A 26,399-nucleotide genomic window follows, 5' to 3' on the forward strand; every position below is an offset into this window, starting at 1 on the left:
AATAGTGTGTAGTTTGATATATTTATATAATAAAATGAGTGAATCATTGCTGTACTCAAAAATATGGTGTGCATATTGTTGATTCAATTATGTTCATCAATCAGTGAACAAATACTTTGTCGGTTATTACATTATAAGCACAGGTTATATATAAGTATCTGCATGTTTTGTTCACTATAACGAACCACTAAGTAGCTATTATGAGTCAAAAAGTAACGAGGAGTGACCGCCATGTACCAGCCAGCCACTCCCGCCCTCCCTCCAGCCATCTGACTCACCCACATTCTCCTCCCACAATAATGTTTTTGCTATAATTCACTATATACAGACGTTATATATAAGTATCTACATGTTTTGTTCACCATAACTGTACATCTAAGCTTGTATGGTGAGTAAAGGCACAAAGATGTGGCTACTCACACAGTCAGCTGATCGGCGGCCGCCCTCAAGACCAGACGCACTAATATTTCTCCTCCAACAATACTGTGTGGCGTTATTACGCTATATACACACATTATATATAAATATCTACCTGTTTTACTCCCCATACTTGTACAAATAAACTGGTATGGTGCCCAAAGACCATCGTGGTAACCAGTAAACAACACCGTCGTCTGCACGGTGGCGTCATGCAGACGACGCCACCGCCCTCACCAAAATGGCGGCTCCAAACCTTCTCTTGCTGTTTATACCCTCTATACACACGTTATACATAAGTATCTACATTTGTGTTTACCATAGCGAACCACTAAGCTGGTATGCTGAGTGCAGTCAATAAAAGGTGGCCACACACAGTCAAAAGACATCGCCACCACCCTCCCTCCCACAGCATTACTCCTCCCTCCATGGCGCACAGGGCTAAATATCACCACAATCCTGCTATTATTAGAACCCTGGTCAGTTTTATCACAGTCAGGGGTCTTCTGTAATAATATCATCGCTACATAATAGCATGAACAAGTATAATTTGGCATTTTTAGGCGATGCTGTGGTCACAAGCTGAACAGCAGTGTTGTTAGCTCATGCTGCGTGCGTCAGGCTTCGTTGCTCACTCAATACTGAGGCCAATAAACCCGGGAGTTTGGCCCACGATTTTTTTTTAAAATGGCGTCTGTTTACAAGAGCCCTGATGAAGGTGTGGTGAACCCCGTGCATCTGCGGGCTGTTTAAATCTTGCATAGTACTCCAACACATCATATGACGTGATGCGCAGTTGACTGGAACAACGTCCAGCACGTCATATGACGTGATGCGCACTTTAAGGGTTAACTATTAACTACTGTTCATTTATCCAGCACTTCTGTTATATATTCCAATTCTAGTATATTCTCATCCTATCAGTACCCCCCATCTAACTCCCTACCAGTATTCTCTATCCACTTCTGGAGGAGTTGAAGTGGCTTCCTTTAGCTAGCTACATTGAGACGTTGATCGACAGTTGAGAGGCGTTGCCAAAGAGTCAAAGCTCAACCCCCACAAGCACAACTTGGTCAGTATAACTAGGTCAGTACAACTAGGTGAGTACTGAGTTAGCTCCACACCTAGTTACAGCAGATAAGCACTTCTTGAAATAACTTATTATGGAACCAACAAGAGTAAGGGGGAGATGACCCTCGACTACTCTTGCTGTTCACCCAAAATGAGGCAGATGTAGAGATGATAGAGTACGAGATGCCCCCAGGGGCAAATGACCACTGCATTAATGCCCTTCAGAGCATAATGGAGCTAAAGGAACTGGATAGACCAAGAAACATGCTAAGGAATATTTAAGACTACAGACATGGAGACTACAGTCAGGCAAGGGAATTTCTGAGTGAAGTCCTGTGAGGGCAGGAACTGGAAGAGAAGACAACAAATGGAATGAGGGAGGGAAGTTATTGGTCAGAAATGAGCACATGCAATGGAGCTGTACATCCCACTCAAAGTGGTGGTGGATGAAAAAGGCAAAGTAAATCCATGTTTTAACCCTTAAACTGCACAACACGTCATATGAAGGGTTGAGTAACTTGCAATAAATTGCGCATTGCGTCATATGACACGATGGAGTACTACGCAAGATTTAAACGGCCCGCGGATACACATGGTTCACCTCACCTTCATCAGGGCTCTTGTAAACAGACGCCATTTAAAAAAAAAATCGTGAGCCCCATTCCCGGGTATGAGGTCCTCAGTACCAAGTGAGCCACCAAGGCTGGCCCACGTAGCATGAGCTCACAGCACTTCTGTTCAGCTTGTGACCACAGCATTGCCACTCAGCATACTTAGTGGTTCGTTATGGTGAACACAAATGTAGATACTTATTTATAATGTGTATACAGTATATAGTGTACAGCAAAAGGAGTGTGGGGGAGAAGCCATTTTGGTGAGGGAGGTGGCAACATCTGCATGATTTGTCATGTTGGTAGGGGTGGCCACTATGCTCTTTGGGCACTATACCAGCTTAGTTGAACAGTTATGGTGACCAAAACATGTAAATACTTATATATAATGTGTGTATAAAGGGTAATAATACTACAAACAGTATTGTTGGGGAAGAAATTTTAGTGCATCTGACCTTGAATGTGTGAGGGAGGTAGCCGCCAGCTGACTGTGTGTAGCGACATCTCTTAGTGCCTGAACTAGCTATATCAGCTTAGTTGTACAGTTGTGGTGAACAAAACATGTAGATACTTATATATAACATCAGTATGTAGTGAATAAAAGCAAAAACAGTATGGTGGGAGGAGAATGTGGGCAAGTGAGGTGTTGAGGGAGTGAGTGGCAGCGAGTGGCTGGCTGGTGTGTGGCGGTCACTCCTCGTTGCTTTTTGACTCATAATACCAACTTAGTGGTTCGTTATGGTGAACAAAACATGCAGATACTTATATATAACCTGTGTATATAGTGTAATAACTGACAAGTATTTGTTCACTGCTTGATGAACATAATTGAATCAACAATATGCACACCATAATTTTAGTATAGCGATGATTCACACATTTTTTATATAAATATATCACACTATACATTATGGAATATTATTACAGCAAAATAAAAAAAACAAAGAAAAATCAATTGGAGACATTGAAATAATTAGGTAATTACAGTGGTACCTTGCATAACGATCGCCCCAAAAGGCGAATATTTTGGGTAACAAACGGCCCGATCGGCGTCAAATCGTCCCGTATGGCGAACGCTCGTTTGAGTAACGTCAACACCACATGGTGGGGTCACGCTGCTTCTTGCACATTCTCAGACGCCTCCAACGATGCACATAAATTATGTTGTTCTTGTTTAACCCTTAAGTTGCGCATCGCATCATATGATGCTTTGGAGTACTACGCAAGATTTAAATGGCCCGCGGATACACGGGGTTCACCACACCATCAGGGCTCTTGTAAACACTACGGGCTCACCATAGCGCGTGCTACTTGGAACTTTTTGTTCCAGGTAGCGAATCTTTAACATTATCATCATCTTGTAAACAGACGCCATTTAAAAAAAAAATCGTGGGCCAAATTCCCGGGTGTTAGGGGCCTCAGTATTGAATGAGCTATCAAGCCTAACGCATGCAGCATGAGCTTACAGCACTGCTGTTCAGCTTGTGACCACAGCATTGCCTAAAAATGCAGTAATATACTTGTTCATGCTATTATGTAGCGATGATATTATTACAGAAGACTCCAGACTGTGATAAAACTGACCAGGGTTCTGATAATAACAGGATTGTGGTGATATTTAGCGCTGTGCTCCATGGAGGGAGGAGTAATGCTGTGGAAGGGAGGGTGGTGGCGTTGTCTTCTGACTGTGTGTGGCCACCTTTTATTGACTGCACTCACCATACCAGCTTAGTGATTCGCTATGGTGAACACAAATGTAGATACTTATATATAACGTGTGTATAGAGGGTATAAACAGCAATAGGAGTAGGTTGGGAGCCGCCATTTTGGTGAGGGAGTTGCGTCGTCTGCATGACTTATGTTGTTTACTGGTGACCACTATGGTCTTTGAGCACCATACCAGTTTACTTGTAAAAGTATGGTGAATAAAACAGGTAGATACTTATATATAATGTGTGTATATAGCGTAATAACACCACAAACAGTATTGTTGGAGGAGAAATATTAGTGCGTCTGGCCTTGAGGGCGGCCGCCACCTGCTGACTGTGTGAGTAGCTACGTCTTTGTGCCTTTACTCACCATACAAGCTTAGATGTACAGTTATGGTGAACAAAACATGTAAAAACTTATATATAACGTCTGTATATAAAAGCAAAAACAGTATGGTGGGAGGAGAATGGTGGCAAGTCAGGTGAGGTGAGGGAAGGAGGGAGTGGCAGCCAGTGGCAGGCTGCAACTGGCACTGCCACTCAGCATGCCAACTTAGTGGTTCGTTATGGTGAACACGAATGTAGATACTTATATATAACGTCTGTATATAGTGAATAAAAGCAAAAACAGTGTGGGGGAGGAGAATGTGGGCGAGTGAGGTGTTGAGGGAGTGAGTGGCTGGCTGGTGTGTGGCAGTCACTCCTCATTGCTTTTTGACTCATAATACCAACTTAGTGGTTCGTTATGGTGAACAAAACATGCAGATACTTATATATAACCAGTGTATATATATAGTGTAATAACCGACAAAGTATTTGTTCATTGTTCGATGAACATAATTGAATCAACAATATGCACACCATATTTTTTAGTACAGCGATGATTCACTCATTTTATTATATAAATATATCACACTACACATTATTGAATAATATTACAACAAAAAACTACGAAAAATCAATCAGAGACATTGAAATAATTAGGTACGTATCTCTTTGTGGCAACTCCGGCCTGACAGCTGGCGAGCAACAGACCCTCTGGGACGCATGCTGAGTCAGCGCCTGTTTTTTGCCAGACTTCCCCGCCCTATAGTGGGCAATATATGCCACTTACGATTTTGTTATTATTTTTCCCATGATCAGTGAACACAAATTAACAGGTTTAGAAGAAAAAATAATTTTTTTTTTTTTGGTATGCACCTGTGAGTGACACATGCCAGGCACCATACAAGGGTTAAAGATGTTAATGATGCTAGGATATAAAGGGGTGACTGCTGAGATGTTGCAGAGCATTGACATTTTTGTAGAAAAAAAGAAATGAAATTTCTGAAATACAACAAATGTCAAAAAGGTTTGTTCGGTGTTTGGGAGGTAGGCTGCTCCATTATAACAATCTTTGTTTCAAATGTGTTCCATTTGTTTTGCATTTGTCATTTACGTCTCAAAAATGGAGCAGCCAACCTTACATACACTGAACAAACCATTATGACATTTTCCTTTCTTCAAATGTGTTCAATATTTATTTTTCATTTGTATTATAGCAAAAGGTTCGTTCAGTGGTCGGCAGGTAGGCTGCTCCATGTTTCTTAAATAAAAAAAATAAAAAATGAAAAATAAAAAAAACAGTTGAAACAATTTTAAAAATGAACAAATGCCATAAAGGTTCGTTCAGTGTTTGTTGGGTAGGCTGCTCCATTATTGAGACGTAAGTGACAAATACAAAACAAATGGAACATTTGAAACAAAGATAGATTGTCATAATGGAGCAGCCTACCTGACAAACACTGAACGAACCTTTTGTTATAACAAATATGAAAGACTAGGGCTGCTGGCTGGGTTAGAACTGCGCGAGCAACCATTTGTGGCACACATGCCTCTGGCTCCCAAACACCTGTCCGACACGGTGTTGGAAGATTGCGCTCAGTCGGTGAAATTCAAACCTTATTGTTTGAAGAACATAAGGGTCATAATATTGGTGAAGCTAGACGCAATAAGGACTTAACACAACGGTCGGATGCAAGTGATACAGCACCTATGAGGAGGATACAGCGAGCATATTCAGTTGTAGCTCTGAGTCCCACCTTTGCCATCTCCAATTTATATAGATGATACATAGATGAATCGTTTTCTGCGCTCAGTGATGATGCATCTGATACAAGTAGCATAGATGAACAGTGTTAGCAGCTTCCATGGTGATGTTTTCCATAGATATTTTCAAGAATACCTGAATCTCTTCCTGACTGACGGACACTCTTTGAGGCTAGCCGAATCTCTTCCTGTGTGGGACCTTACAAAGCGATCTTTTCAAGACTACCTTACAATTTGAGCTTTTCCTATAATCGTTTCAATACTACCTTATGCTTTACAAGCTTGGCTACATCCCACCTACAAGTACTAAAGCCAAGGGTGCACGCGAGTGCGTTATTTGCAAGCACACAGAACAATAAAACAGGAAGCGAAAATCTATCTGTAGCTGGCGCAACGAGAGCAACGTCGTGCTGTGTACCATGGACTACTTTGTTGATTATTACACACCTCCAAAGTACTGAGTGTGTAATACAGTGTGTTACTGTGTAAATAGTATATGAAACTGTACATATTGTAATTTTAGTGAATTTTTACCACGTAATATTGTGACAAACATTTTTTGTGGACAGGCGACACATGTATCACAGTTCTATGGAACATTATGAACATTCTACTGTATACATATTGTAAAGGTCACAAATATGCATCATATACGATAAAAGAAACAAATAAAACCGCATTGGAAATACATAGAACAAATATTTGAAAATACATTTGTGGCAACATGCGGTGCTTGAATGGCCTGCGCGACCGTGTCTCGGAGCTTCACAACCGGGCGACCAGCCCCTGATAACGTCACAGCACATCTTGTCCACGTCCTCACAGCTAAAGTAAGTGGAATTTGGTAATTATTTTTACATAGACATGTTCAGGGATGGTAATTTATCATTTTACAACGAACATTGTTTTTTTGGGGGGAACACTTGATGTCGTGCACACTGGGGGAATTTCACAATCAACAGCGCATCACAGTGGTTAAATGGGGACATTCGTTTTGTATGAGGTTCGTTTCACATTACGAACATGGCACCAGAACGGATTAAATTCGTTATTTGAGGTACCACTGTATCTCTTTGTGGCCACTCCTGCCTGACAGCTGGGGCAGAGCAGACCGCTTGGGACGGGACGCATGATGAGTCAGCGCCTGTTTTTTGCCAGACTTTCCCGCCCTATAGCGGGCAAAATATGCCACTTACGATTTTTGTATTATTTTTGCCATGATCAGAGAACACAAATTAACAGGTTTAGAAGAAAAAATATATATTTTTTTTTGTTATGCGCCTGTGGGTGATAATGGCCAAACCCTTAACAACACAAGGGTTAATAGGCAGTGCAGAGAAGCATATAAGGAGGACAAGAAACCAGCGTTGGATGCAATGAAACGCCATTTTCTGGGGGAGTCCTGGAGGCTCCCCGGAGCTATCCAGGCTCATATGCTAATGTCAGACTTTGCCATTAGTCGTGTGTATGGAGTTCTGTGGGCCTACCAGGGACCACGAGCCAGAACCTGGCCTTCCTCACAGAGGCACGAGGAGCAATGGCCTATAGAAACCTCCATGTAATGGGAAGCATTCTATGTCTGCCATTGACCGGGTTAGGCACCCAGAAAGGTAAGCGTCCCAAAACAAACCCTGATTCTGGTGAAAATTGCTACAAAAAGCCAAACAAGTAGATAGAACTTGCCAAACAGAAACGAGCAAACGAGTATGACATCACACGTCACTGTGCCGCCGTGTGCGAAGCTCCCCCCTCCCCGGGAGGGGGAAGGGGGAATCTCAGACCACTGCACCGGCCATCCACAACTCAGTTCTGAGGCTGAACATCAAAATACGCAAAAACCGCCGATGGGGGATGAGGGGGGGAGGGGGAGGGAGGGTTGCAGGGGAGCCTCCGGGACTCACCTAGAAAATACCATTTCATTACATTCAATGCTGGTTTTCTGGGGGAAGCTCCATCAGCTCCCCGGAGCTACCTACCCACAGATGAAAACTAGAGAGACCCACCTGAGAGGCAGTTGCTGCTCACTCCTCAACTCGAAGTCAAGACAACTGGATGCATTCGAAAAACTAAAGCGATACAGGCCCGACTAGGCCCAAGAACGTTTACCAAGTAGCGCGCAGCCAAGACCCTGTTTGACCTCCAAAAACCCCGTGCCCGAATATCAACCCAGGACATATTACCAAAAACAGCAGCAAGAGCAGTAAACTTGCGAACGTCATGGGCACGGGGATAGACCGCAGGCTGGCTAGAACGAATAACCCTGTGGACGACCTGGGAGATTCGAACCCTGAAACAGGGAAGAAGGAAGACAGGATCAATCCATAGAGCATCCCTGGCTACAGATTCCGTGGCGCGCAAATAACAGCGAAGAGCCACAACCGGACACAACACATGATGCACCCCTGGCCTGACGAACCAAGCATCAACAACCCAAGGACCTCTCCGGAAAGCAGCAGTCTCATTCTTTGCCAGAAAAGAAGGAGACGGCTGCAAATGAAGAAACCTACCACCAGGACCAAACGAGCAGAAACCCCTGCACCGGAGGAGAGCATGAAGCTCCCCGATCCGACCCCCCAGAGGCCAATGCCAACAAGAAAAGAGCTTTAGAGAAACAGTCTGGGAACTGAAGGGGCCACTACAAACCGAGAAGAGAGATGAGAGAGCACCCTGTCAAACGACCAGGACGGCTCAAGCGGCGCATGAGCAGGCTGGAGGTGAAACAACACATGAGACAGCTTGCGAAATGGAGCAGAAGTGACATCAATACCGAAAGCAAGCTACAGCGGCTCTGTCAGCGCCGCATGATAGGAGGCGACAGTATTCTGCACAAGTCAAAGGTCGTGGAACAACCAAGAAAAAAAGGACAAGACAGTGTTAACCGACAGACGTTAACCGACAGCGAAGTATACCGACAAAGACGAAGAAAGAAACGAAAGGACCGCCAAGAGACTTCATACTGCCGCCTACATGAAGCCCACAGGTGGGACACCAACAACGAAGCCACCTATCGCCATAGAGATGATGATAGACTCGAGTAAAAAATACCTCTAAGGGAGCAGGTCGGCCGAGTGGACAGCACGCTGGACTTGTGATCCTGTGGTCCTGGGTTCAATCCCAGGTGCCGGCGAGAAACAATGGGCAGAGTTTCTTTCACCCTATGCCCCTGTTACCTGGCAGTAAAATAGGTACCTGGGTGTTAGTCAGCTGTCACGGGCTGCTTCCTGGGGGTGGAGGCCTGGTCGAGGACCAGGCCGCGGGGACACTAAAAGCCCTGAAATCATCTCAAGATAACCATACGCGTAGACTCGAGGAGAAGATCAAACTAGCAATGTGATGCACCAGTCCGATCTGCTGAAAGAGGCGGAGCCGCACGAAAACCTCTGAGTCCGGACACCGAGCAAGCAGCGCCTGAAATCAAGGCCAAAAGGACTACTCTCCTCTGGTAAATCTCCAAGAGAGTCAGGACCTGGAGCAACAGCAGAACCGGGGGTAAGAGGTATAGGAACCCCCACCTCGACCAGGCCTGCCAAAAGGCATCACTCCTGATGACCTCGCCGTCAGGGAAGGGCGCCACATACACCGGGAGGCGACGCGACCACGCCAACGCGAAGAGGTCCACCTCCGAGCGCCCGAACATCTGGCAGAGTCAACTGAACGAGTCAGCGTCAACCGTCCATTCCATGGACAGGGGAATGAACCGAGACAGGCTGTTTGCCAAGACGTTGGACACCCCCTGAACGTGAACTGCCAGGAGAGCCAAACCCCGGGAACTCAGCAGACGAGTCACCTGAAGCAACCAGTACCAAAGAGCCAGGGACCTCATCGAACCTCCTCGGTTCAGGCAATGAACCACCAGGGAGCAGTCTGAATGGAACCGGATCGTTGATCCATGGGTGACCAGAACCCTGCGAAGCTCAAACCAAACTGCCGCAAACTCCCGCACTGTGCTCTGGGCTCGACGGAAGGACGGACCCCATCACCCCTGACCGGCCTGGAGAGCACTGGTCACAAAGCCCCAGCCGAGAGATGATGGGTCCATGAACACTCCAAGTGAGGGCTCGGGTGGGCGCCATAGCACTGAACCCCGAAAAACCCGAAGAGGAAGCCGGCGATGCAGCAACCGACGCAAGGCCCCCCGGGGGTCGAACCCAGCGATCACAAGAGAGGCTGAAGGAACGTCTCTGAAGGAACCGGAACAGGCAACACAGCCAAACCCGTCCCGGCAGGTAGACCAACATCACAAAGTTGAGGCTCCCGCACAGACTCTTGAGCAACCACCAAGTGACCCGGGAGCCCTTCAGAAAACAGCAAAGGTGGGACCGCAGGCGAAGGAAAGACTCCGGAGGGAGAGACAAGGAAGCGGTCCGCGAGTCCCAAACAAGACCCAGCCAAGTCCAAACCTGGAAAGGGACCAGATGGGACTTCCTCCAGTTCACTAAGAACCTGAACCTGGCAAGCTGGGAAAGTACCAAACTTCTGGCTTGCAGATACGCGGACCGGCTGGGAACTCAGACCAGCCAGTCGTCAAGGTAGGCCAACACCTGAACACCTGAAAGACGCAGACAGGCCACCACGACCCGCATAAAGCGTGTGAAAATGCGAGGTGCCAGGTTCAACCCGAACGGGAGACAACGAAAGCACTAACTCTGATGCCCCACAACATAACCAAGCCAGTCCCTGAACCCCGGATGAATCGGGATGTGCCAATACGCGTCTCGGAGGTCCAGGGACACCATCCAAGCACCCAGCTCCAACAGAAGCCACTAGGGACAGCGTAGTCATCCGAAAGGAGGGGCAATGAACCCAGAGGTTCAGACGGGACAAGTCCAGAATGAACCTCAGGTCTGCTGAGCTGGAATCAGGCGGGAAACCCACCTGCAGGACGTCGTCGTTTTGACCACACCCTAGCGAACCCACTCCAAGATGACCTGACAGAGTGCAGGGGAGGAGGCCTCTCCCATCAGTCCCGAGCCTCCAGAAAAAGGAGGAGCCACCCAACGCCACTGCAGACCTTCGGAAACAACCTGATAAGCCCACAAATCGTCAAACCAGGCGTGAGCAAACAGAGTAGGCCTCCCACCCCCCCATCGCCCCATCAATGGGACGAACTGCGAAAGGGCCAGCGCTCCTTACGAGAACCCGAGCCCCACATAGAGGGAACACCACACCGACCAGACGAAGGCGATACCGAAGGAGGCACCGGCCTCGAAACTGGCACCAGTGGCCTACCCCATACAGCTGAACCCCGAGCCCTGGCACGACCCCTCCGGGAACCCCCCCCCCAAAGGTTATTGTGAGGTTATGGGGCCTAACAGCTGAGTGGACCAACAACAAACCAACAAACCAAACCTGAGTGAACCAACAAATTATACATGGGGCGACAACTAGCCGAAGCCGCTTACAGTTGCTCCGCCACAACTGAATCCACAAACAGAAAGGGGGCAGAAGGGTGAAGACAACCTAAGAGCCAGGGCCCAGGCAGATTCCAGGGAGGAAGCAAGTACCGCCTACCGTCACGCAACTGTGAGGCATAAAACAGTAACACCGCATCCCGCAGGACCGGCGCAAACAGCTTCAACAAGGCAGACGACGAGCGAGCTGCTGAGCCCAAGACACCGGACCCAGGAACGGCCCCAAGCGCCTCCACATCCTCCCCAAGAAAGTCCGAAGACAGCTCAAGGAGGGAAAAGAAACGCAAAGCCGAAGCCAAGAGGCCACAAGTGAGCAAGTCCTCAGCAACCTGCGCAGCCGAAAGGGAAGGGACCTGCACATGGAGCTGCATAACGCCTACATCCCGAGGAAGGGCAGGAGCAAACAAACACTCATTGAGGTGCTCAAAATCGCCCCCAAAGACTGGACCACCATCAATGCCTCACGCCACTCAAGCGTGCGGGAACGACAGAAGAAATGCCACGCCACCAAACCAAAAACAGGACAGTTCGCCAGCCAGGACGACTCCAGAACCTCATACTGGATTTGGTAGGGAAACAAAGACCCAGACCTGAACGAAGACGGATCCATGATAGAGATGTAATCCGGGTCACGCAGACGGTAAGCTGCATGCATCACACCAGGATGGACGCGGGAAGTCGAAAACCTCCGGAAAGACGGGACTGAAGCACCCGAAGGGACACAGAACCAAACCCGGGGAGGGACAGACACCAAATCTAACTCATACACAGGGGGGGGGGGAAATGAAAACCCCTCTCTATGTAACAGTAAGCCCCACCCAGAGGGCTGAAAAACCCAGGCAGGGACCCAACGGGGCCCAAGGCCCGCAAGTCACCCCCTCCCTAGCCACGGGGATTAGTCGCATCCGGACCCGAGTCATCTCCCAAAGCTCCGGCCTCAAAAGAAAAAACAGGCACAGCCGTAAAAACCGGATGGAAGGGGACCCGCTGGTCAGACCCAGAGGCTTCGGGTAACTCTGAAACCCTCAGACGTTTCGGAGCCGGAAGCGGGGCGGGGGACCAAACCGAACCACAGGAGGGGGAAGGACGAGGGGGCGCAGACGAAACCAAGGCTGAAGTGACCATCACCCCCAAGTCCGGGTCCCTATAAGCAAAATGGCGTAGCAACCAACCTGGTGCATTGCAACAACCTAAACCTAACGTGCAACGCTTGCGCTGCCTGTACCCAAAGAACGTCATCACCAGATTGGGTAAATTGAGTCACCAGCAAGCAACAAAACTCGTAGGACTCTGGCTCAAAGGTATCGCCGACCCAACAGGCAGCGTGACGGAGACAAAAACAATGAGAGTCACCCTGAGACAAGGGGGACAGAGCAGCCCTCGAACTCACACAAAGCGAGGTGGGACTCCGGGGGTCACATCCATCGGACCCACGCGTACCGCTATGAATGGTGAAAACAAGCTGCGCAGTACCCCTGCGCCCAGTATATGTGCAAACTGCCCATTACCCTAAGGTAAACAAGGGAGACAAAACACCCTGGGACACAAAGGGCGGCCGAAAACCAAGCAGTAAATGGCCTAGCAGAGGCAGACCCTAAAGAACTTGTGGAAGGTGGCCCCAAGCCTCAAGGGCAGTACTTAATGGGCACCTAGGGAAGGAAGCCCTAGGTGCATGTAGCCCAAGTACTGAAGAATATCTCCTGGCTCGTGCACCACCTAAAATACAGTCACCACACACAAGCCACAGTCCTGAAACAACCAGTGGAGCCAGAGCACACGACCGTTGCCTATAGCATCAGCCTCAGAACTGAGGTGTGGATGGCCGGCGCGGGTCTGGGGATCCCCCTTTCCCCTCCCGGGGAGGGGGGAGCTGCACAGACGGTGGCGCGCTGATACTCATTTGCTCGTTTCTGTTTGGGGAGTTCTATCCACTTGTTCAGCTTTTTGTAGCAATTTTCACCAGAATCAGGGTTTGTTTTGGGACGCTTACCTTTCTACGTGTCTAACCCGGTCGATGGCAGACATAGAATGCTTCCAACCACATGGGGTTGGAAGCATTCTATGTCTGCCAATGGCCCCCGAGGCTATTGCTCCTCGTGCCTCTGTGAGGGGGGCCAGGTTTCTGGCTTGTGGTCCCCGGTAGGCCCACAGAACTCCATACACATGACTAATGACAAAGTCTGACATTAGCATATCAGCCTGGATAGCTCCGGGGAGCTGACGGGGCTACCCCCAGAAAACAAGGGTTGAATGTAATGAAATGCCATTTTCTGGGCGAGCCTCAGAGGCTCCCTGGAGCTATCGGACTGATATACGCTATATTAGTCTGGGGCCTCAGTCAGTGGAGTTCTGCCTACCGGGGACCACAAGCCAGAACCTGGCCCCCTTCAGAGAGGCACAGGGAGCAATGGAAACCCCCATGTGTTTGGGAGCATTACATGTTTGCCACTGCCCGGGGTTAGGCACCTAGAAAGGTAGGCATAACAAAACAAACCCCACTTGGCAAGAAATTGCAACCGAAAACCAAACAGAGAAGCAGAACCCCCCCTAAAAGTTATGGAAACAAGCAAATGTCACAAACAAGTCCGCGGCTGTTGCTGACAGCCCTCGCTTGTCCGTGCAGCCCCTCCCCTTCCCGGGAGGGGGAGGAGGGGGAACCCCGGATCCTGCAATAGCTACTCACACCTCAGTTCGGAGGCTGAGCATCGAAAACAAAACCGCCGACCTGAGGGGGAGAGGGAGGGAGGGAGTGCTCCAGGAAGCCTCAGGGTCTCACCTAGAAAATGGCATTTCATTACATTCAACACTGGTTTTCTGTGGGAAGCCCCTCTTGCTCCCAGGAGCTACATAACCAAAGACAAGTAAAAGAGGGACTTGCCTGGGAGGCGGCTGCAAGGCGCACATTAACTAGAAGGTGAAACAACTGGCTGCAACCTGCAACCCAAAGCCACACATGAACAACTGGGACCCCGGAACATTTACCAAATAACAGGCGGCCAGGACCCTGTTCGACCTCAAAAACCTTCGCGCTCATATATCAGCCAAAGACATGTTACCACACATGGCAGCCAAAGCAGCATACTTACAAATGTCATGGGCACGAGGATAGACTGCAGGCTGGCTAGACCTAATAACCCTGCCGACAACCTGAGAGAACAGAACCCTGGAACAGGGAACCAGGAAAATCGGATCAACCTAAAGCGCGTTCCCGGCCACAGAAGCCGAGGTAACCCAAGTGCCCCTCCGGAAGCCTGCTGTCTTGCTCTTTGACAGAAAAGAAAGAAATGGCTGCATCAATGGGACAATACCAATGAAGCCACCTGATCACCATACAAGTGGTGATACACCCACATCAAAAGAGACCAGACGCGAAGAGAAGAGGAGTAGACCGATCTTTGGTTGCTAAAAGATTTTGCTTTGGTTGCCAGTCCTAAGCAGCCAAAGATGCCGAAAGAGTGAGAACTTGCATGTACAGCTGCACAAGACCAACATACTGAGGAAGCACAGAGGCGAACAAGTACGCATAAAGGTGCTCAAATATGATGTTCAAATAAGATGCCCTATTAGGGCACCCCCCCCCCCCCTCCCCCGGTAAACCTGTAGGGCGGTAGAAGTTTCTCGCCATTCGAGTGTGCGGGTCCGACAGAATCCATGCCATGCCCCCTACAAAAGGAATGGGCAGTCTGCCAGCCAGGAAGACTCCGGAACTTCCAAACACACCCAATACAGGGAAGAAGAACCTAACTTAAAGGGAACGGATCCATAACAGAGGCAGTATCCGGGTCTCGCAGGAGGTAAGCAGCAAGTGCCTTCCGAACCTGCTTAGTCCTTAAACCACGCAAAACGGGGCCGCTAAGTGAAAAATATGCAAATTATGTAAAATAACTTAAAAAAGTTAAACAAATCTCCAACTTATTGGCTTCAGCATTGTGAAACTTTAATCAAAATATTTTCAGAAATTGATTTTAAGACAAATTTATAAAAAAAACCAGCGTTGAATGTAATGAAACGCCGTTTTCTGGGTGAGCCCCGGAGGCTCCCTGGAGCTAATTGGGCGAACGTATGTTATATTAGACTGGGACATTAGCTAAGGAGTTCAGACCAACCAGGGATCAGCGCAAGAACCTATCCCCTTCAGAGAGGTTTCAGGGAACAATGGCCCTGGAAAACCCCTTTCTTGAGGTTATCTTGAGATGATTTCGGGGCTTTTTAGTGTCCCCGCGGCCCGGTCCTCGACCAGGCCTCCACCCCCAGGAAGCAGCACGTGACAGCTGGCTAACACCCAGGTACCTATTTTACTGCTAGGTAACAGGGGCATAGGATGAAAGAAACTCTGCCCATTGTTTCTCGCCGGCGCCCAGGATCGAACCCGGGACCACAGGATCACAAGTCCAGTGTGCTGTCCGCTCGGCTGACCGGCTCCCTTGCTCGGCCGACCGGCTCCCTTGTGGTTGGGGTTTTCCTTATATGCCATCGACTGAGGTTAAGCTCCCAGAAAGGAAGGCATAACAAAACAAACCCCACATGGTAAAAAACTAAAACAGAACACCGAACAGAGAGGTAGAAACTCCCTACAATCCCAAGGAAACAAGCAAACAAGCAAACATCACACTTTACTGAGGCGCCGATCGTCCGTGCAGCCCTCCTCGCCCCGAGAGGGGAAGGGGGGGCCGGACTTCACCACACTGGCTGCCTAGCATCAGTTTGGAAGTTAAGCTTCAACCAACGCGAAAAAACCGCCGACCGGTGGAAAGGAGGGTTGCCAGGGAGCCTCCGGGGTTCACCCAGAAAATGGTGTTTCACTACATTCAATGCTGGTTTTCTGTGGAAGCCCCTATGGCTCCCTGGAGCTTCATACCCAAAGAGAAGGAAAAGAAAGGGCTGACCCGGGAGGCGGCCACCACAAACTCCGCAACGCGAAGCCAAGACAACAGGCTGCAACCTGCGACCCAAGGCAACACAAGAACGCACAGGAGCAGACACATGCACAAAGAACGGGCAGCCAGGAACCTGTACGACCCCCAAATCTTCATGCCCAAAGTGAGCCCTAGACTTCACCAACATGGCAGCGAAAGCTGCAAACATCCGAACAGCTTGGGCTCAAGGATAGACTGCAGGCTGGTAGATTTAAAAACTCTGCGGATGACCTGGGACACCCGAGCCCTGAAACAGGGAACGAGGGGAACCGGATCAACCCAAAGCGCATCCCCAGTCACAGTACGCAGGTAACGGCAAAGAGCCGCAACCGGACAACACATGAAGCACCCCCATCCGAACCAAGCATCAATAACCCAAGGACCCCCCGGAAAGCAGCCGTCTCGACCGTCGCCAGGACACAGAAAGGCTGCAAATGTACAGGCCTACCACCAGTACCAAAAGAGCGGAAACCCCTGCATCGGAAGAGAGCCGGAAGCTCCCCGACCCGACCCACAGATGCCCATGCCAACAAAATATGGCCTAAGAAAAACAATCTTGAACCGAAGGGGCTACCACAAACTGAGGAGAAGAAGATAAGAAGGCACCCTGATCAAGGACCATGAAGGCTCAGGCGACGCATGAGCAAGCAGGAGGTGAAACAAAACACGAGAAAGCGTATGGAATGGGGCGGATGTGACGTCCACCCCGAACACAAGCCAGAGCGGCTCCACCAGCGCCACACGATACGAGGAGACAGTAAGAAGCATCAAATAACAGTCCTGAAACCCAAGAAAGGACAAGACAACCCGATGCGAGAGAGAAGATAACCTACGAAGAGCAAGAAAATGGTGAATAGAAACACTAGGAACATCATACTGTCGCTGAGACGAAGCTCGCAGGTGGGACACCATCAACGAAGCCACCTGATCACCATAGAGATGGTGATACACCCGCATCAAGCAAAAGTGGTGACTGTCACCCTGAGACAAGGGCGCACAGCAATCTTCAAACCCACACGAGGTGGGCTGGAACTTGGAAGACACATCCATAGGTCCACCAAGCCCTGACAGGGTTTTCCAGGGCACGTAGGATGACTGCTATAGGAAGCCCGGGCAAGGTGTTGCTACCCTGTTAGACCCAAAGCTAACAAGGGGGATGATCAAATCACTGAAACCCATACGGGGGCCAAGTAAAAGACCACCAAAATATTATAAGTGGACCTATAGCCACACCAGGCAGACTCCCACCAGGCAAACAAAAAGTAAAAGAAAAAACGCAAAAGTACCACATCTCCGGAGGAAACAGGAACCGGTCACTGCATAGGTAAGCTGGCTGTGTAACACCGTTGCCCCAACCAGCAACACTACCACTCCCTACCCAAGGCCAAACAAGAACCACAAAACCCCAGCTGGCCCCAAGGGCAGGGTAAAGGCCAAGCAGCAAAAATCCTACAAAAATAGCGTCCTGAAAGCACCGGGGAAGATAACTCTGACAAGCGGCACAGCAGCGAGGTGTAATGTTTGCTTGTTTCCTTGGAAATTGAGGGAGTTCTGCCTCTATGATCGTTTTTCGGTTGAAATTTTCTTACCATGTGGAGTCTGTTTTCCTATGCCTCTCTTTCTGGGTACCTAACCCTGGTCGATGGCAGATAAGGAAAACCCCAAACCTCCGGGTTTTTTTCCCCCAGGGTCAGTGCTCCCTGTGCCTCTTTGAGGGGGTCAGGTTCTGGCTTGTGGTGCCCGGTAGGCTGATCTCCATTGACTAATGCCCTGGTCTAATGTATCACATATTAGCCCAATAGGGCCTCGTAGCCTGGTGGATAGCGCGCAGGACTCGTAATTCTGTGGCGCGGGTTCGATTCCCGCACGAGGCAGAAACAAATGGGCAAAGTTTCTTTCACCCTAAATGCCCCTGTTACCTAGCAGTAAATAGGTACCTGGGAGTTAGTCAGCTGTCACGGGCTGCTTCCTGGGGGTGGAGGCCTGGTCGAGGACCGGGCCGCGGGGACACTAAAGCCCCGAAATCATCTCAAGAAGAATCTCAAGATAACCAATAGCTCCAAGGGAGCCGAAGAGACTCCCCCACAGAAAACTAATGATTTCGAACAAACTTACTGTCACAGTCTCTCCATGACCAATTTAATAACCGAGTCACCACCCTCATGCCTAATGGACTCTTTGAAGTCTTGATATCTCGTCTTGTCCACATGGAAGCAGGTGCAATATTTTGGCACGAATCTGAAATACAAAAATATTGCTGAAAATTATTACCCAGTATACATGAAAACACATTATCCTATGATAAGGCCCTAAAGCAGAGAATTTTTATTTTGAAAGCTCTATTTAATTTATTACCAGAATTAAATGTATTTAAAGCAAGAAACAAATTGAAATTCCAAACAAATAATTAATCCCCCATTTTAGACAATCTATTCATCTTCCAACACTTCCTATACACAATATCAGAGGTACCTAACCCATACCACTATATACTGATTATGGCATCTGTGGAGACAAAGACAATAGTGGAAAGGGTCATTAACACTCTCCCACTAAAACCAGAAGGCCCATTGGCACAAACAATGAAAACTGCCCAAAGGTGATGGAAAAGGGGGTCAAGGGAAGCAGGAGTTAAGATTGTAATAAGATTATAATATAAAATTGCCTGTTGGCAATTTTAACTACAGGGATATGGAAATGGGTAATAAAGAACACCCACTGGAGTGATGAAACCTTGACAGTAAAATTGCTGCACTTCAGACAATAACTCTTTGAGGCAACATATCACAGAACCAATGAGAGGCAGAGGACTTACCAGCAACACTAGACTTGGTGCTTGCCCAAAATGAGTCAGATATCAAGAAGATATAAGAGTTGCCCCTAGGTGCCAGTGACCATTGCATTTCATGGTTTGATTACATAGTTAAGCTAAACGAGAGGGGGTAGTACACACCTAGAAATTGGTTGAGGAATGCTTGAGAATACCAACAAAGGGACTACAAGCAGGCAAAGGCGAGTTTAACCTTTGGAAGTTTAATAGGAGGAAGTTTAACCACCGTGCTGCACCGAGTTTATTGTGAAGTTCCCCTTTTGCGCATGAAATAAAGTGTTCCCAAAAAATTATTTTTTCTTCATAAAATTTTAAATTCACTTCCCTGAACATGTCTATGTAAAAATAAATACCAAATTCCCCATACTTTGGCTGTGGGGGGACGTGGACAAGGTGCGCTGTGATGTCATCAGGGCCAGACATGGTCACATGGGCCATTCAAGCACCGGGTGTTGCCACAAATATATTTTCAATTATTTGTTCTATGTATTCCAATGTGGTTTTATTTGTTGTTTTTTTCGTATATGATACATATTTTTGTCCTTTACAATATGTATACAGTAGAACGTTCATAACTGGTCTATGGAACTGTGATACATGTGTCAGTAATGTGTCCACAATAAATGTTTATTGTCGCAATATTACTTGTTAAAAAGTCACTAAAATGACAATATATACAGTTTCACACACTATTTACACAGTAACACACTGTATTACACACTCAGTACTTCGGAAGTGAGTAATAATCAACGAAGTAGTCCATGGTGCACAGTGCAACTTCGCTCTCGTTGCACCAGGTACTGATAAATTTTCGCTTCCCATTTCTTCATTTTGTGTGCTTTCACATAACACACTCACATACACCCTTGGCTTTAGTACTTGAAGGTTTTATGTAGCCAAGCTTGTATAGCATTAGGTAGTATTGAAAAGATTATAGGAAAAGATCAATTTGTAAGGTAGTCTTGAAAAGATCGCTTTGTATGGTCCCACACAGGAAGAGATTCAGCTTGCCTCAAAGAGTGTCCGTCAGTCTGGAAGAGATTCAGGTATTCTTGAAAATATCTATGGAAAACACCACCATGGAAGCCGCTAACACTGTTCATCTAAGCTGCTTGTATCAGATGCATCATCACTGAATGCAAAAAATGATTCATCTATGTATCATCTAAATAAATTGGAGATAGCATAGGATTGTAGGGGTGACGCTCAGAGCTACAACTGGATACGCTTGCTGTATCGTTATCTTGAGGTTATCTTGAGATGATTTCGGGGCTTTAGTGTCCCCGCAGCCCGGTCCTCGACCAGGCCTCCACCCCAGGAAGCAGCCCGTGACAGCTGACTAACACCCAGGTACCTATTTTACTGCTAGGTAACAGGGGCATAGGGTGAAAGAAACTCTGCCCATTGTTTCTCGCCGGTGCCCAGGATCGAACTCGGGACCACAGGATCACAAGTCCAGTGTGCTGTCTGCTCGGCCAACCGGCTCCCGTTCCCGCTCTCGTCCTCATAGGTGTTGTATCACTTGCATTCGACCTTTGTGTTAGGTCCTTATTGCGCCTAGCTTCACCAATATTATGACCCTTATGTTCTTCAAACAATAAGGTTTGAATTTCACCGAAAGAGCTTTATCTTCAACACGCGTCAGACAGGTGTTTGGGAGCCAGAGGCGCGTTCTGCACCCATGGTTGCTCATTCAGTACTAACCCAGCCAGCAGCCCTAGGGCATTCTGGGAATTTTTCCAAGATGGCTGCCTCTCACTGGAGGTCCTAAGAGTCCATTTCGTACACAACCAACCTTGCACACATTTAGAATGGGTACGGAAAAATCAAAAAGTGTTTTCTCGGTTGGCGCAGTTTCCCGCTGACCGAGAATACTCGGCTGGCGCAGTTAAGTGGTTAATAAGCCCAAACCCAGAGGTTTAATAGAAGAATGAATTAGAGGGCAATTTGATGAACAAGACAATTGAACTCATGGCCCATAAATGAGTAGGTGCCACAGAACAGTTCATCCCACTAGCGAGGAAAGTTCACAAGAAAAATAAGGCTATCCCTTAATTCAATGGGCTGTGAAAGAAAGAAAGAAAGAAAAAAGAAAGAAAGAAAGAAAGAAAGAAAGAAAGAAAGAAAGAAAGAAAGAAAGAAAGAAAGAAAGAAAGAAAGAAAGAAAGAAAGAAAGAAAGAAGAAAGAAAGAAAGAAAGAAGAAAGAAAGAAAGAAAAGAAAGAAAGAAGAAAGAAAGAAAGAAAGAAAAAGAAAGAAAGAAAGAAAAAAAAGAAAGAAAGAAAAAGAAAGAAAAAGAAAGAAAGAAAAAGAAAGAAAGAAAAAGAAAGAAAGAAAGAAAGAAAGAAAGAAAAAGAAAGAAAGAAAGAAAGAAAGAAAAAGAAAGAAAGAAAAAGAAAGAAAGAAAGAAAAAGAAAGAAAGAAAAAGAAAGAAAAAGAAAGAAAGAAAAAGAAAGAAAGAAAAGAAAGAAAGAAAGAAAGAAAGAAAGAAAGAAAGAAAAAAGAAAGAAAAAGAAAGAAAGAAAAAGAAAGAAAAAAAAAAAAAGAAAGAAAGAAAAGAAAGAAAGACAGAAAGAAAGAAAAAGAAAGAAAGAAAGAAAGAAAGAAAGAAAGAGACAGACAGACAGACAGACAGACAGACAGACAGACAGACAGACAGACAGACGACACAGACAGACAGACAGACAGACAGACAGACAGACAGAAGAAAGAAAGAAAGAAAGAAAGAAAGAAAGAAAGAAAGAAAGAAAGAAAGAAAGAAAGAAAGAAGAAAGAAAGAAAGAAAGAAAAAAGAAAGAAGAAAGAAAGAAAGAAAGAAAGAAAGAAAGAAAGAAAGAAAGCATGAAAAGTGCTCAGTACTGAGCATAGAATTCAAAGCAGAGAACTTCAGCTGTGTTTTACCTTCATCCTCAGAGTCCTCACCGCCATCAGACTCACGACCATTTTCTGCAGGAACGGGACTTTCCTCTCCCCCATCTGTCAGACTTTCATGGCCAGGCTGAAGATGAAAATATTTTGAAACTCATTAATGCTAGATAAATCTACATGTTTCCTTCATTGCATTTTCACCTGTATTGGAAGCTCAAGTAACAATACAAATTTTAATAATAATAATTTGTAATAATGAATCTATATCTGGTACAAGTTTATACAAAACAATTTCAATGCTGTGTCCATTTCTAAGGCATCTTCCAGCAAGCACTTCAGCACATGTGTCTACACTCAGTGATATCTTTTCATTACAAATTGGCTCCATATTTTTTAATGTATTTGCTTTCATATATATATTTATGATATATATATATTTGGCACAGAGCCATTAAACCTCCAGTTGTTTAATTTACCATGTCAATCTTTTCTTTCATATTTACCTAACTATATATTTCTTTTTCGAATGGCTTATTTATGGCAAGCATGGGTGTACATTGGAGCCTAGTACAAGACACCAAATTACACACACAAATTGTGCGCTTATTTATGGCACACAATCCACCCAATTCTATGGACTGAATTGGGTGGAGCTTGCCAGGCAGCAAGTACCAAGGAAAAAACACCAAAGGGGTACTCAATGGGACTGAGAACAGCCACAGAACATAATCCCTAGGAAGGGAAAATTAATGATGAGTTAATTGCTCCAGTGCCTCACAAACAATCAGCGTTGAATGTAATGAAACGCCATTTTCTGGGTGAGTGCCGGAGGCTTCCCGGAGCTATCCAGGCTGATATGTATATCCCTAAACTTTGACATCAGTCAGCGTGAATGAAGTTCTAGACCTACCGAGGACCCCGGCCAGAACCTGGCCCCCTCAGAGAGGCACGAGAAGCAATGGCCTATAGAAATGCACATAGGATTTGGAGCATTCTATATCTGCCATCGACAGGGACAGTCACCCAGAAAGGTAAGCCCCTAAAAACAAACCGCTATTCTGGTTAAAACGACTAAAATAGACAAACTAGTGGACAGAATTCCCCAAATAAAAATGAGCATGACGTAACACGAATTGTGCCGCATGTCTGCGCAGCTCCCCCCTCCCCAGGAGGGGGAAGGGGGAGCCCCAAACCCCCACACCAACGATCCACCCACCAGTTCTTCGGCTGGATATCAGAAACACGCAAAAAAACGCCAACCAGAAAGAGGGAGGGTTGCCGGGGAGCCTCCAGGACTCCCCCAGATAATGGCTTTTCATTACATTCAACGCTGGTTTTCTGGAGGGGAACCCTTTTGGCTCCCCGGAGCTACTTCACGAAAGATGAAAACCATAGAGGACTTACCCGAGAGGCGGTCAGTGCTCGAACCGCAACTCAAAGTCGAGATAACAGGCTGCAACCGCCAACCCAAAGCGACACAGAGCCGTCTAGGCCTAGGAACATTAACAAGGTAGCGTGCAGCCAGGACCCTGTTTGACCGCCAAAAACTCCGTGCCCGAACATCTGCTCAGGACATGGTACCGAAAACGGCAGCAAGCGCAGCAAACTTACGAACGTCATGGGCACGGGAATAGACTGCAGGCTGGCTGGACCGAAAAACCCTGCGGACGACCAGCGAGACCCAAACCCGAGAACAGGGAAGAAAGGAAACTGGATCAACCAGAAGCGCATCCCCGGCCACAAAAGCCGTGGTGCACAAATAAAGGCGGAGAGCCGCAACCCACTGGTCAAACCACTGTGCTACGGCTAGAGGAACTGACTCGAATGCCTCCGTCGTCACCCCGGAAGGGGCAGCCCCCAAAACTGCCTGAGTCTCAGAAATCTCTAAACCTTGCCCCAATTCCAAAGCCCTCAGACGTTTCAGAATCGAAAGCAGGGGGGGGTACCAGAATGAACCACAGCAGGGGAAGAACAAGTGGGTGAACCCACTGAACCAAGGCCAAAGTGACCAACACCCCCAAGTCCAGGTCCATATAGGCAAAGCGGGGCAGCCTCGGAGCATCTGGGGAAGATTCCAACTTAGCACATTGCAGCAACCTATACCTAGCATGCAATTCCCGAGCCACCTGCACCCGAATAATGTCATCAGTAGATTGGATGAATTGAGTCACAAACAAGCAACAATGCTCGCAGGACTCTGAGTCGAAGGTGTCACCAACCTAACAGGCAGCATGACGGAGGCAAAAACAATAAGCGTCGCCCTGAGACAAAGGGACAGAGCAACCCTCAAACTCGCACAAGGCAGGAGGGGGGCCCCAGAAGTTGCATCTATTGGACCCCGTGCGCCCCTGCAGGGCTTCCCAGGGCCCCTAGAATGGTATCGCTAAGGGTAAGCCCAGGCAGGCTACTACTAACCGGCGCCCAAGAGTACCAAACAAACTGCTAAAGCTGAACCCCCGAGACGTGTCCACTCACCCAAGATGTGTTCACTCACGGGGTCCAAGCAGGGGGTACCACCAAACAACAGAGGTCAAAACCCTAATATAGTATAACAGGGGCCAAGGAACACCAAGGCAGACCCCCCCCACCACCAGGCAAAAACAAAAATACTGTAAAAGAAAAATTCTGCAAGAGGACAATGTACCCAGGAGCCAGGAGGAACAGAGCCGGCCACTGTTATAGGTGAAAACTAGCTGCACAATACCCTGCGCCCCTACCAATGCAAAAACTACCTCTTACCCCAAGGTAACAAGAGGGAAAACCCCCCAACACACTTGAGGCAGTCAATCACCGAGCAGCAAAAGACCAACAGAGGTAGACCCAAGGTGATTTGTGGAAGATAACTCCAAGCCCCATGGGCGGTACTTACGCCCATGTCACTCAGGGAAGGGAACCCTAAGCACACGCAGCCCGAGTACCTGTGAATAATACTCCCAGCTCGCATGCCACCGTAAGAGCAGTACTGGACACAAGGCACAGCACAACAAAAAGAAACTGGAGCTGGAGCCACACGACCATGCCAGAATCATATCGGCTGAAGAACTGCTGGGTGGATCGCCGGTGCAGGGGGTCTGGGGCTCCCCCCTTCCCCCTCCTGGGGTGGGGGGGGAACTTCGCAGACATGCGGCACAGCTCGTGTGACTTCATGCTCATTTGCTCGTTTTCATTTGGAGAGTTCTGTACTCTAGTTTCTCTATTTTAGTCGTTTTAAATTGAACAGGAGTTTGTTTTGAGGTGCTTACCTTTCTGGGTGCCTGTCCTGGTCGATGGTAGATATAGAATTCCAATTCTAAATTGCTGACGACACAACACAAACCAATTCTATTTGTTGACGACACAACCTTCATTTACTCCAGTCCTGACCCCCTTGCTCTAAATGTCACAGTGAATACTGAGCTAAATAAAGTCCATCTTTGGCTAACTGCCAACAAACTCACCCTCAACACTGACAAAACTTTCTATATTTTGTTTGGCAATAAATCCTCAAATCAAATAAATCTCAGGATAAACAATACCCAAATTTGTAACAAAGTAGATGGCAAATTCCTTGGCATTCTCATTGACCACAAGCTCAATTTCCAGGGACACATTCTAAATATAACAAAAAAAGTTTCAAAAACTGTTGGCATTCTTTCTAAGATCAGATATTATGTACTTCGCCCTGCCCTGGTGACGCTCTATTACTCCATCATCTATTCTTATCTCAACTATGATATTTGTGTATTTCTACTATTAGGACAATATCCAACTATGGCCCCAGACATCACTCGGTACCCCTACTCAAATCTCTGAATATGTTAGATATAAGTCACTGCACAGCCTCTCATGTGTATTATATATATATATAAAATGCTGAACTGTAATGTCAATCCTGACCTTAAAAGTTTCCTTGAAGATTTTAACAGAACCCCATGAGCAACACACCAGAAACATATACCTTTTTGAAATTCCAAGAGTATGACTTAATCAAACTAGAAATGCTCTACAAATCAAAGGACCCAGAATGTGGAATGACCTTCCCAAACATGTTAAAGACTGTACCTCTCCCAACCAGTTTAAGATAAAAACTAAGCACTACCTAATTAACTCCCTGCAACCTACCTTACCCCTAAAATGTCAACCCATGTCTGCTATTTTTAAACAATGCTGTTTGTCGACTAAATTGTATTTTTGCTATTTTTCTGCCATGTTCCCCCTTTTTTATTTTTATATTTTCTCAACACAATTTATACTTTAATCTCAATTAGTAATAAGTTTTAGTCTTTAGTCTTTTTCCTGCCCGAAACGCTTTGCGTAATAGTGGCTTTAGGCATTGTATGTACTAGCTCTATCTATAAATCCATCAATGTTTGTATCACACCTTGTATGTATGTACTTTACCTGAATAAACATTTGAATTTGAATTTAGAATGCTCCAAATCCCATGTGCATTTCTATAGGCCATTGCTCCTTGTGCCTCTGTGAGGGGGGCCAGGTTCT

The 26,399-nt window shown here is 46.9% G+C and overlaps 1 protein-coding gene across 1 annotated transcript in view; it reads right to left on the reverse strand.

Annotated features, from left to right (window-relative positions):
* The window catches only part of LOC123764807 (Golgi resident protein GCP60), a 171,223-nt gene that overhangs the window by 57,378 nt on the left and 87,446 nt on the right, over positions 1 to 26,399 (reverse strand). Inside the window, exon 7 of the mRNA XM_045752979.2 lies at positions 21,954 to 22,050. Within this exon, the coding sequence (XP_045608935.1) occupies positions 21,954 to 22,050 (97 nt within the window). The remainder of the gene's footprint in view (positions 1 to 21,953; positions 22,051 to 26,399) is intronic.

Source organism: Procambarus clarkii, chromosome 48 (genome assembly GCF_040958095.1).
Source record: "Procambarus clarkii isolate CNS0578487 chromosome 48, FALCON_Pclarkii_2.0, whole genome shotgun sequence".
Taxonomy (NCBI): Eukaryota; Metazoa; Arthropoda; class Malacostraca; order Decapoda; family Cambaridae; genus Procambarus; species Procambarus clarkii.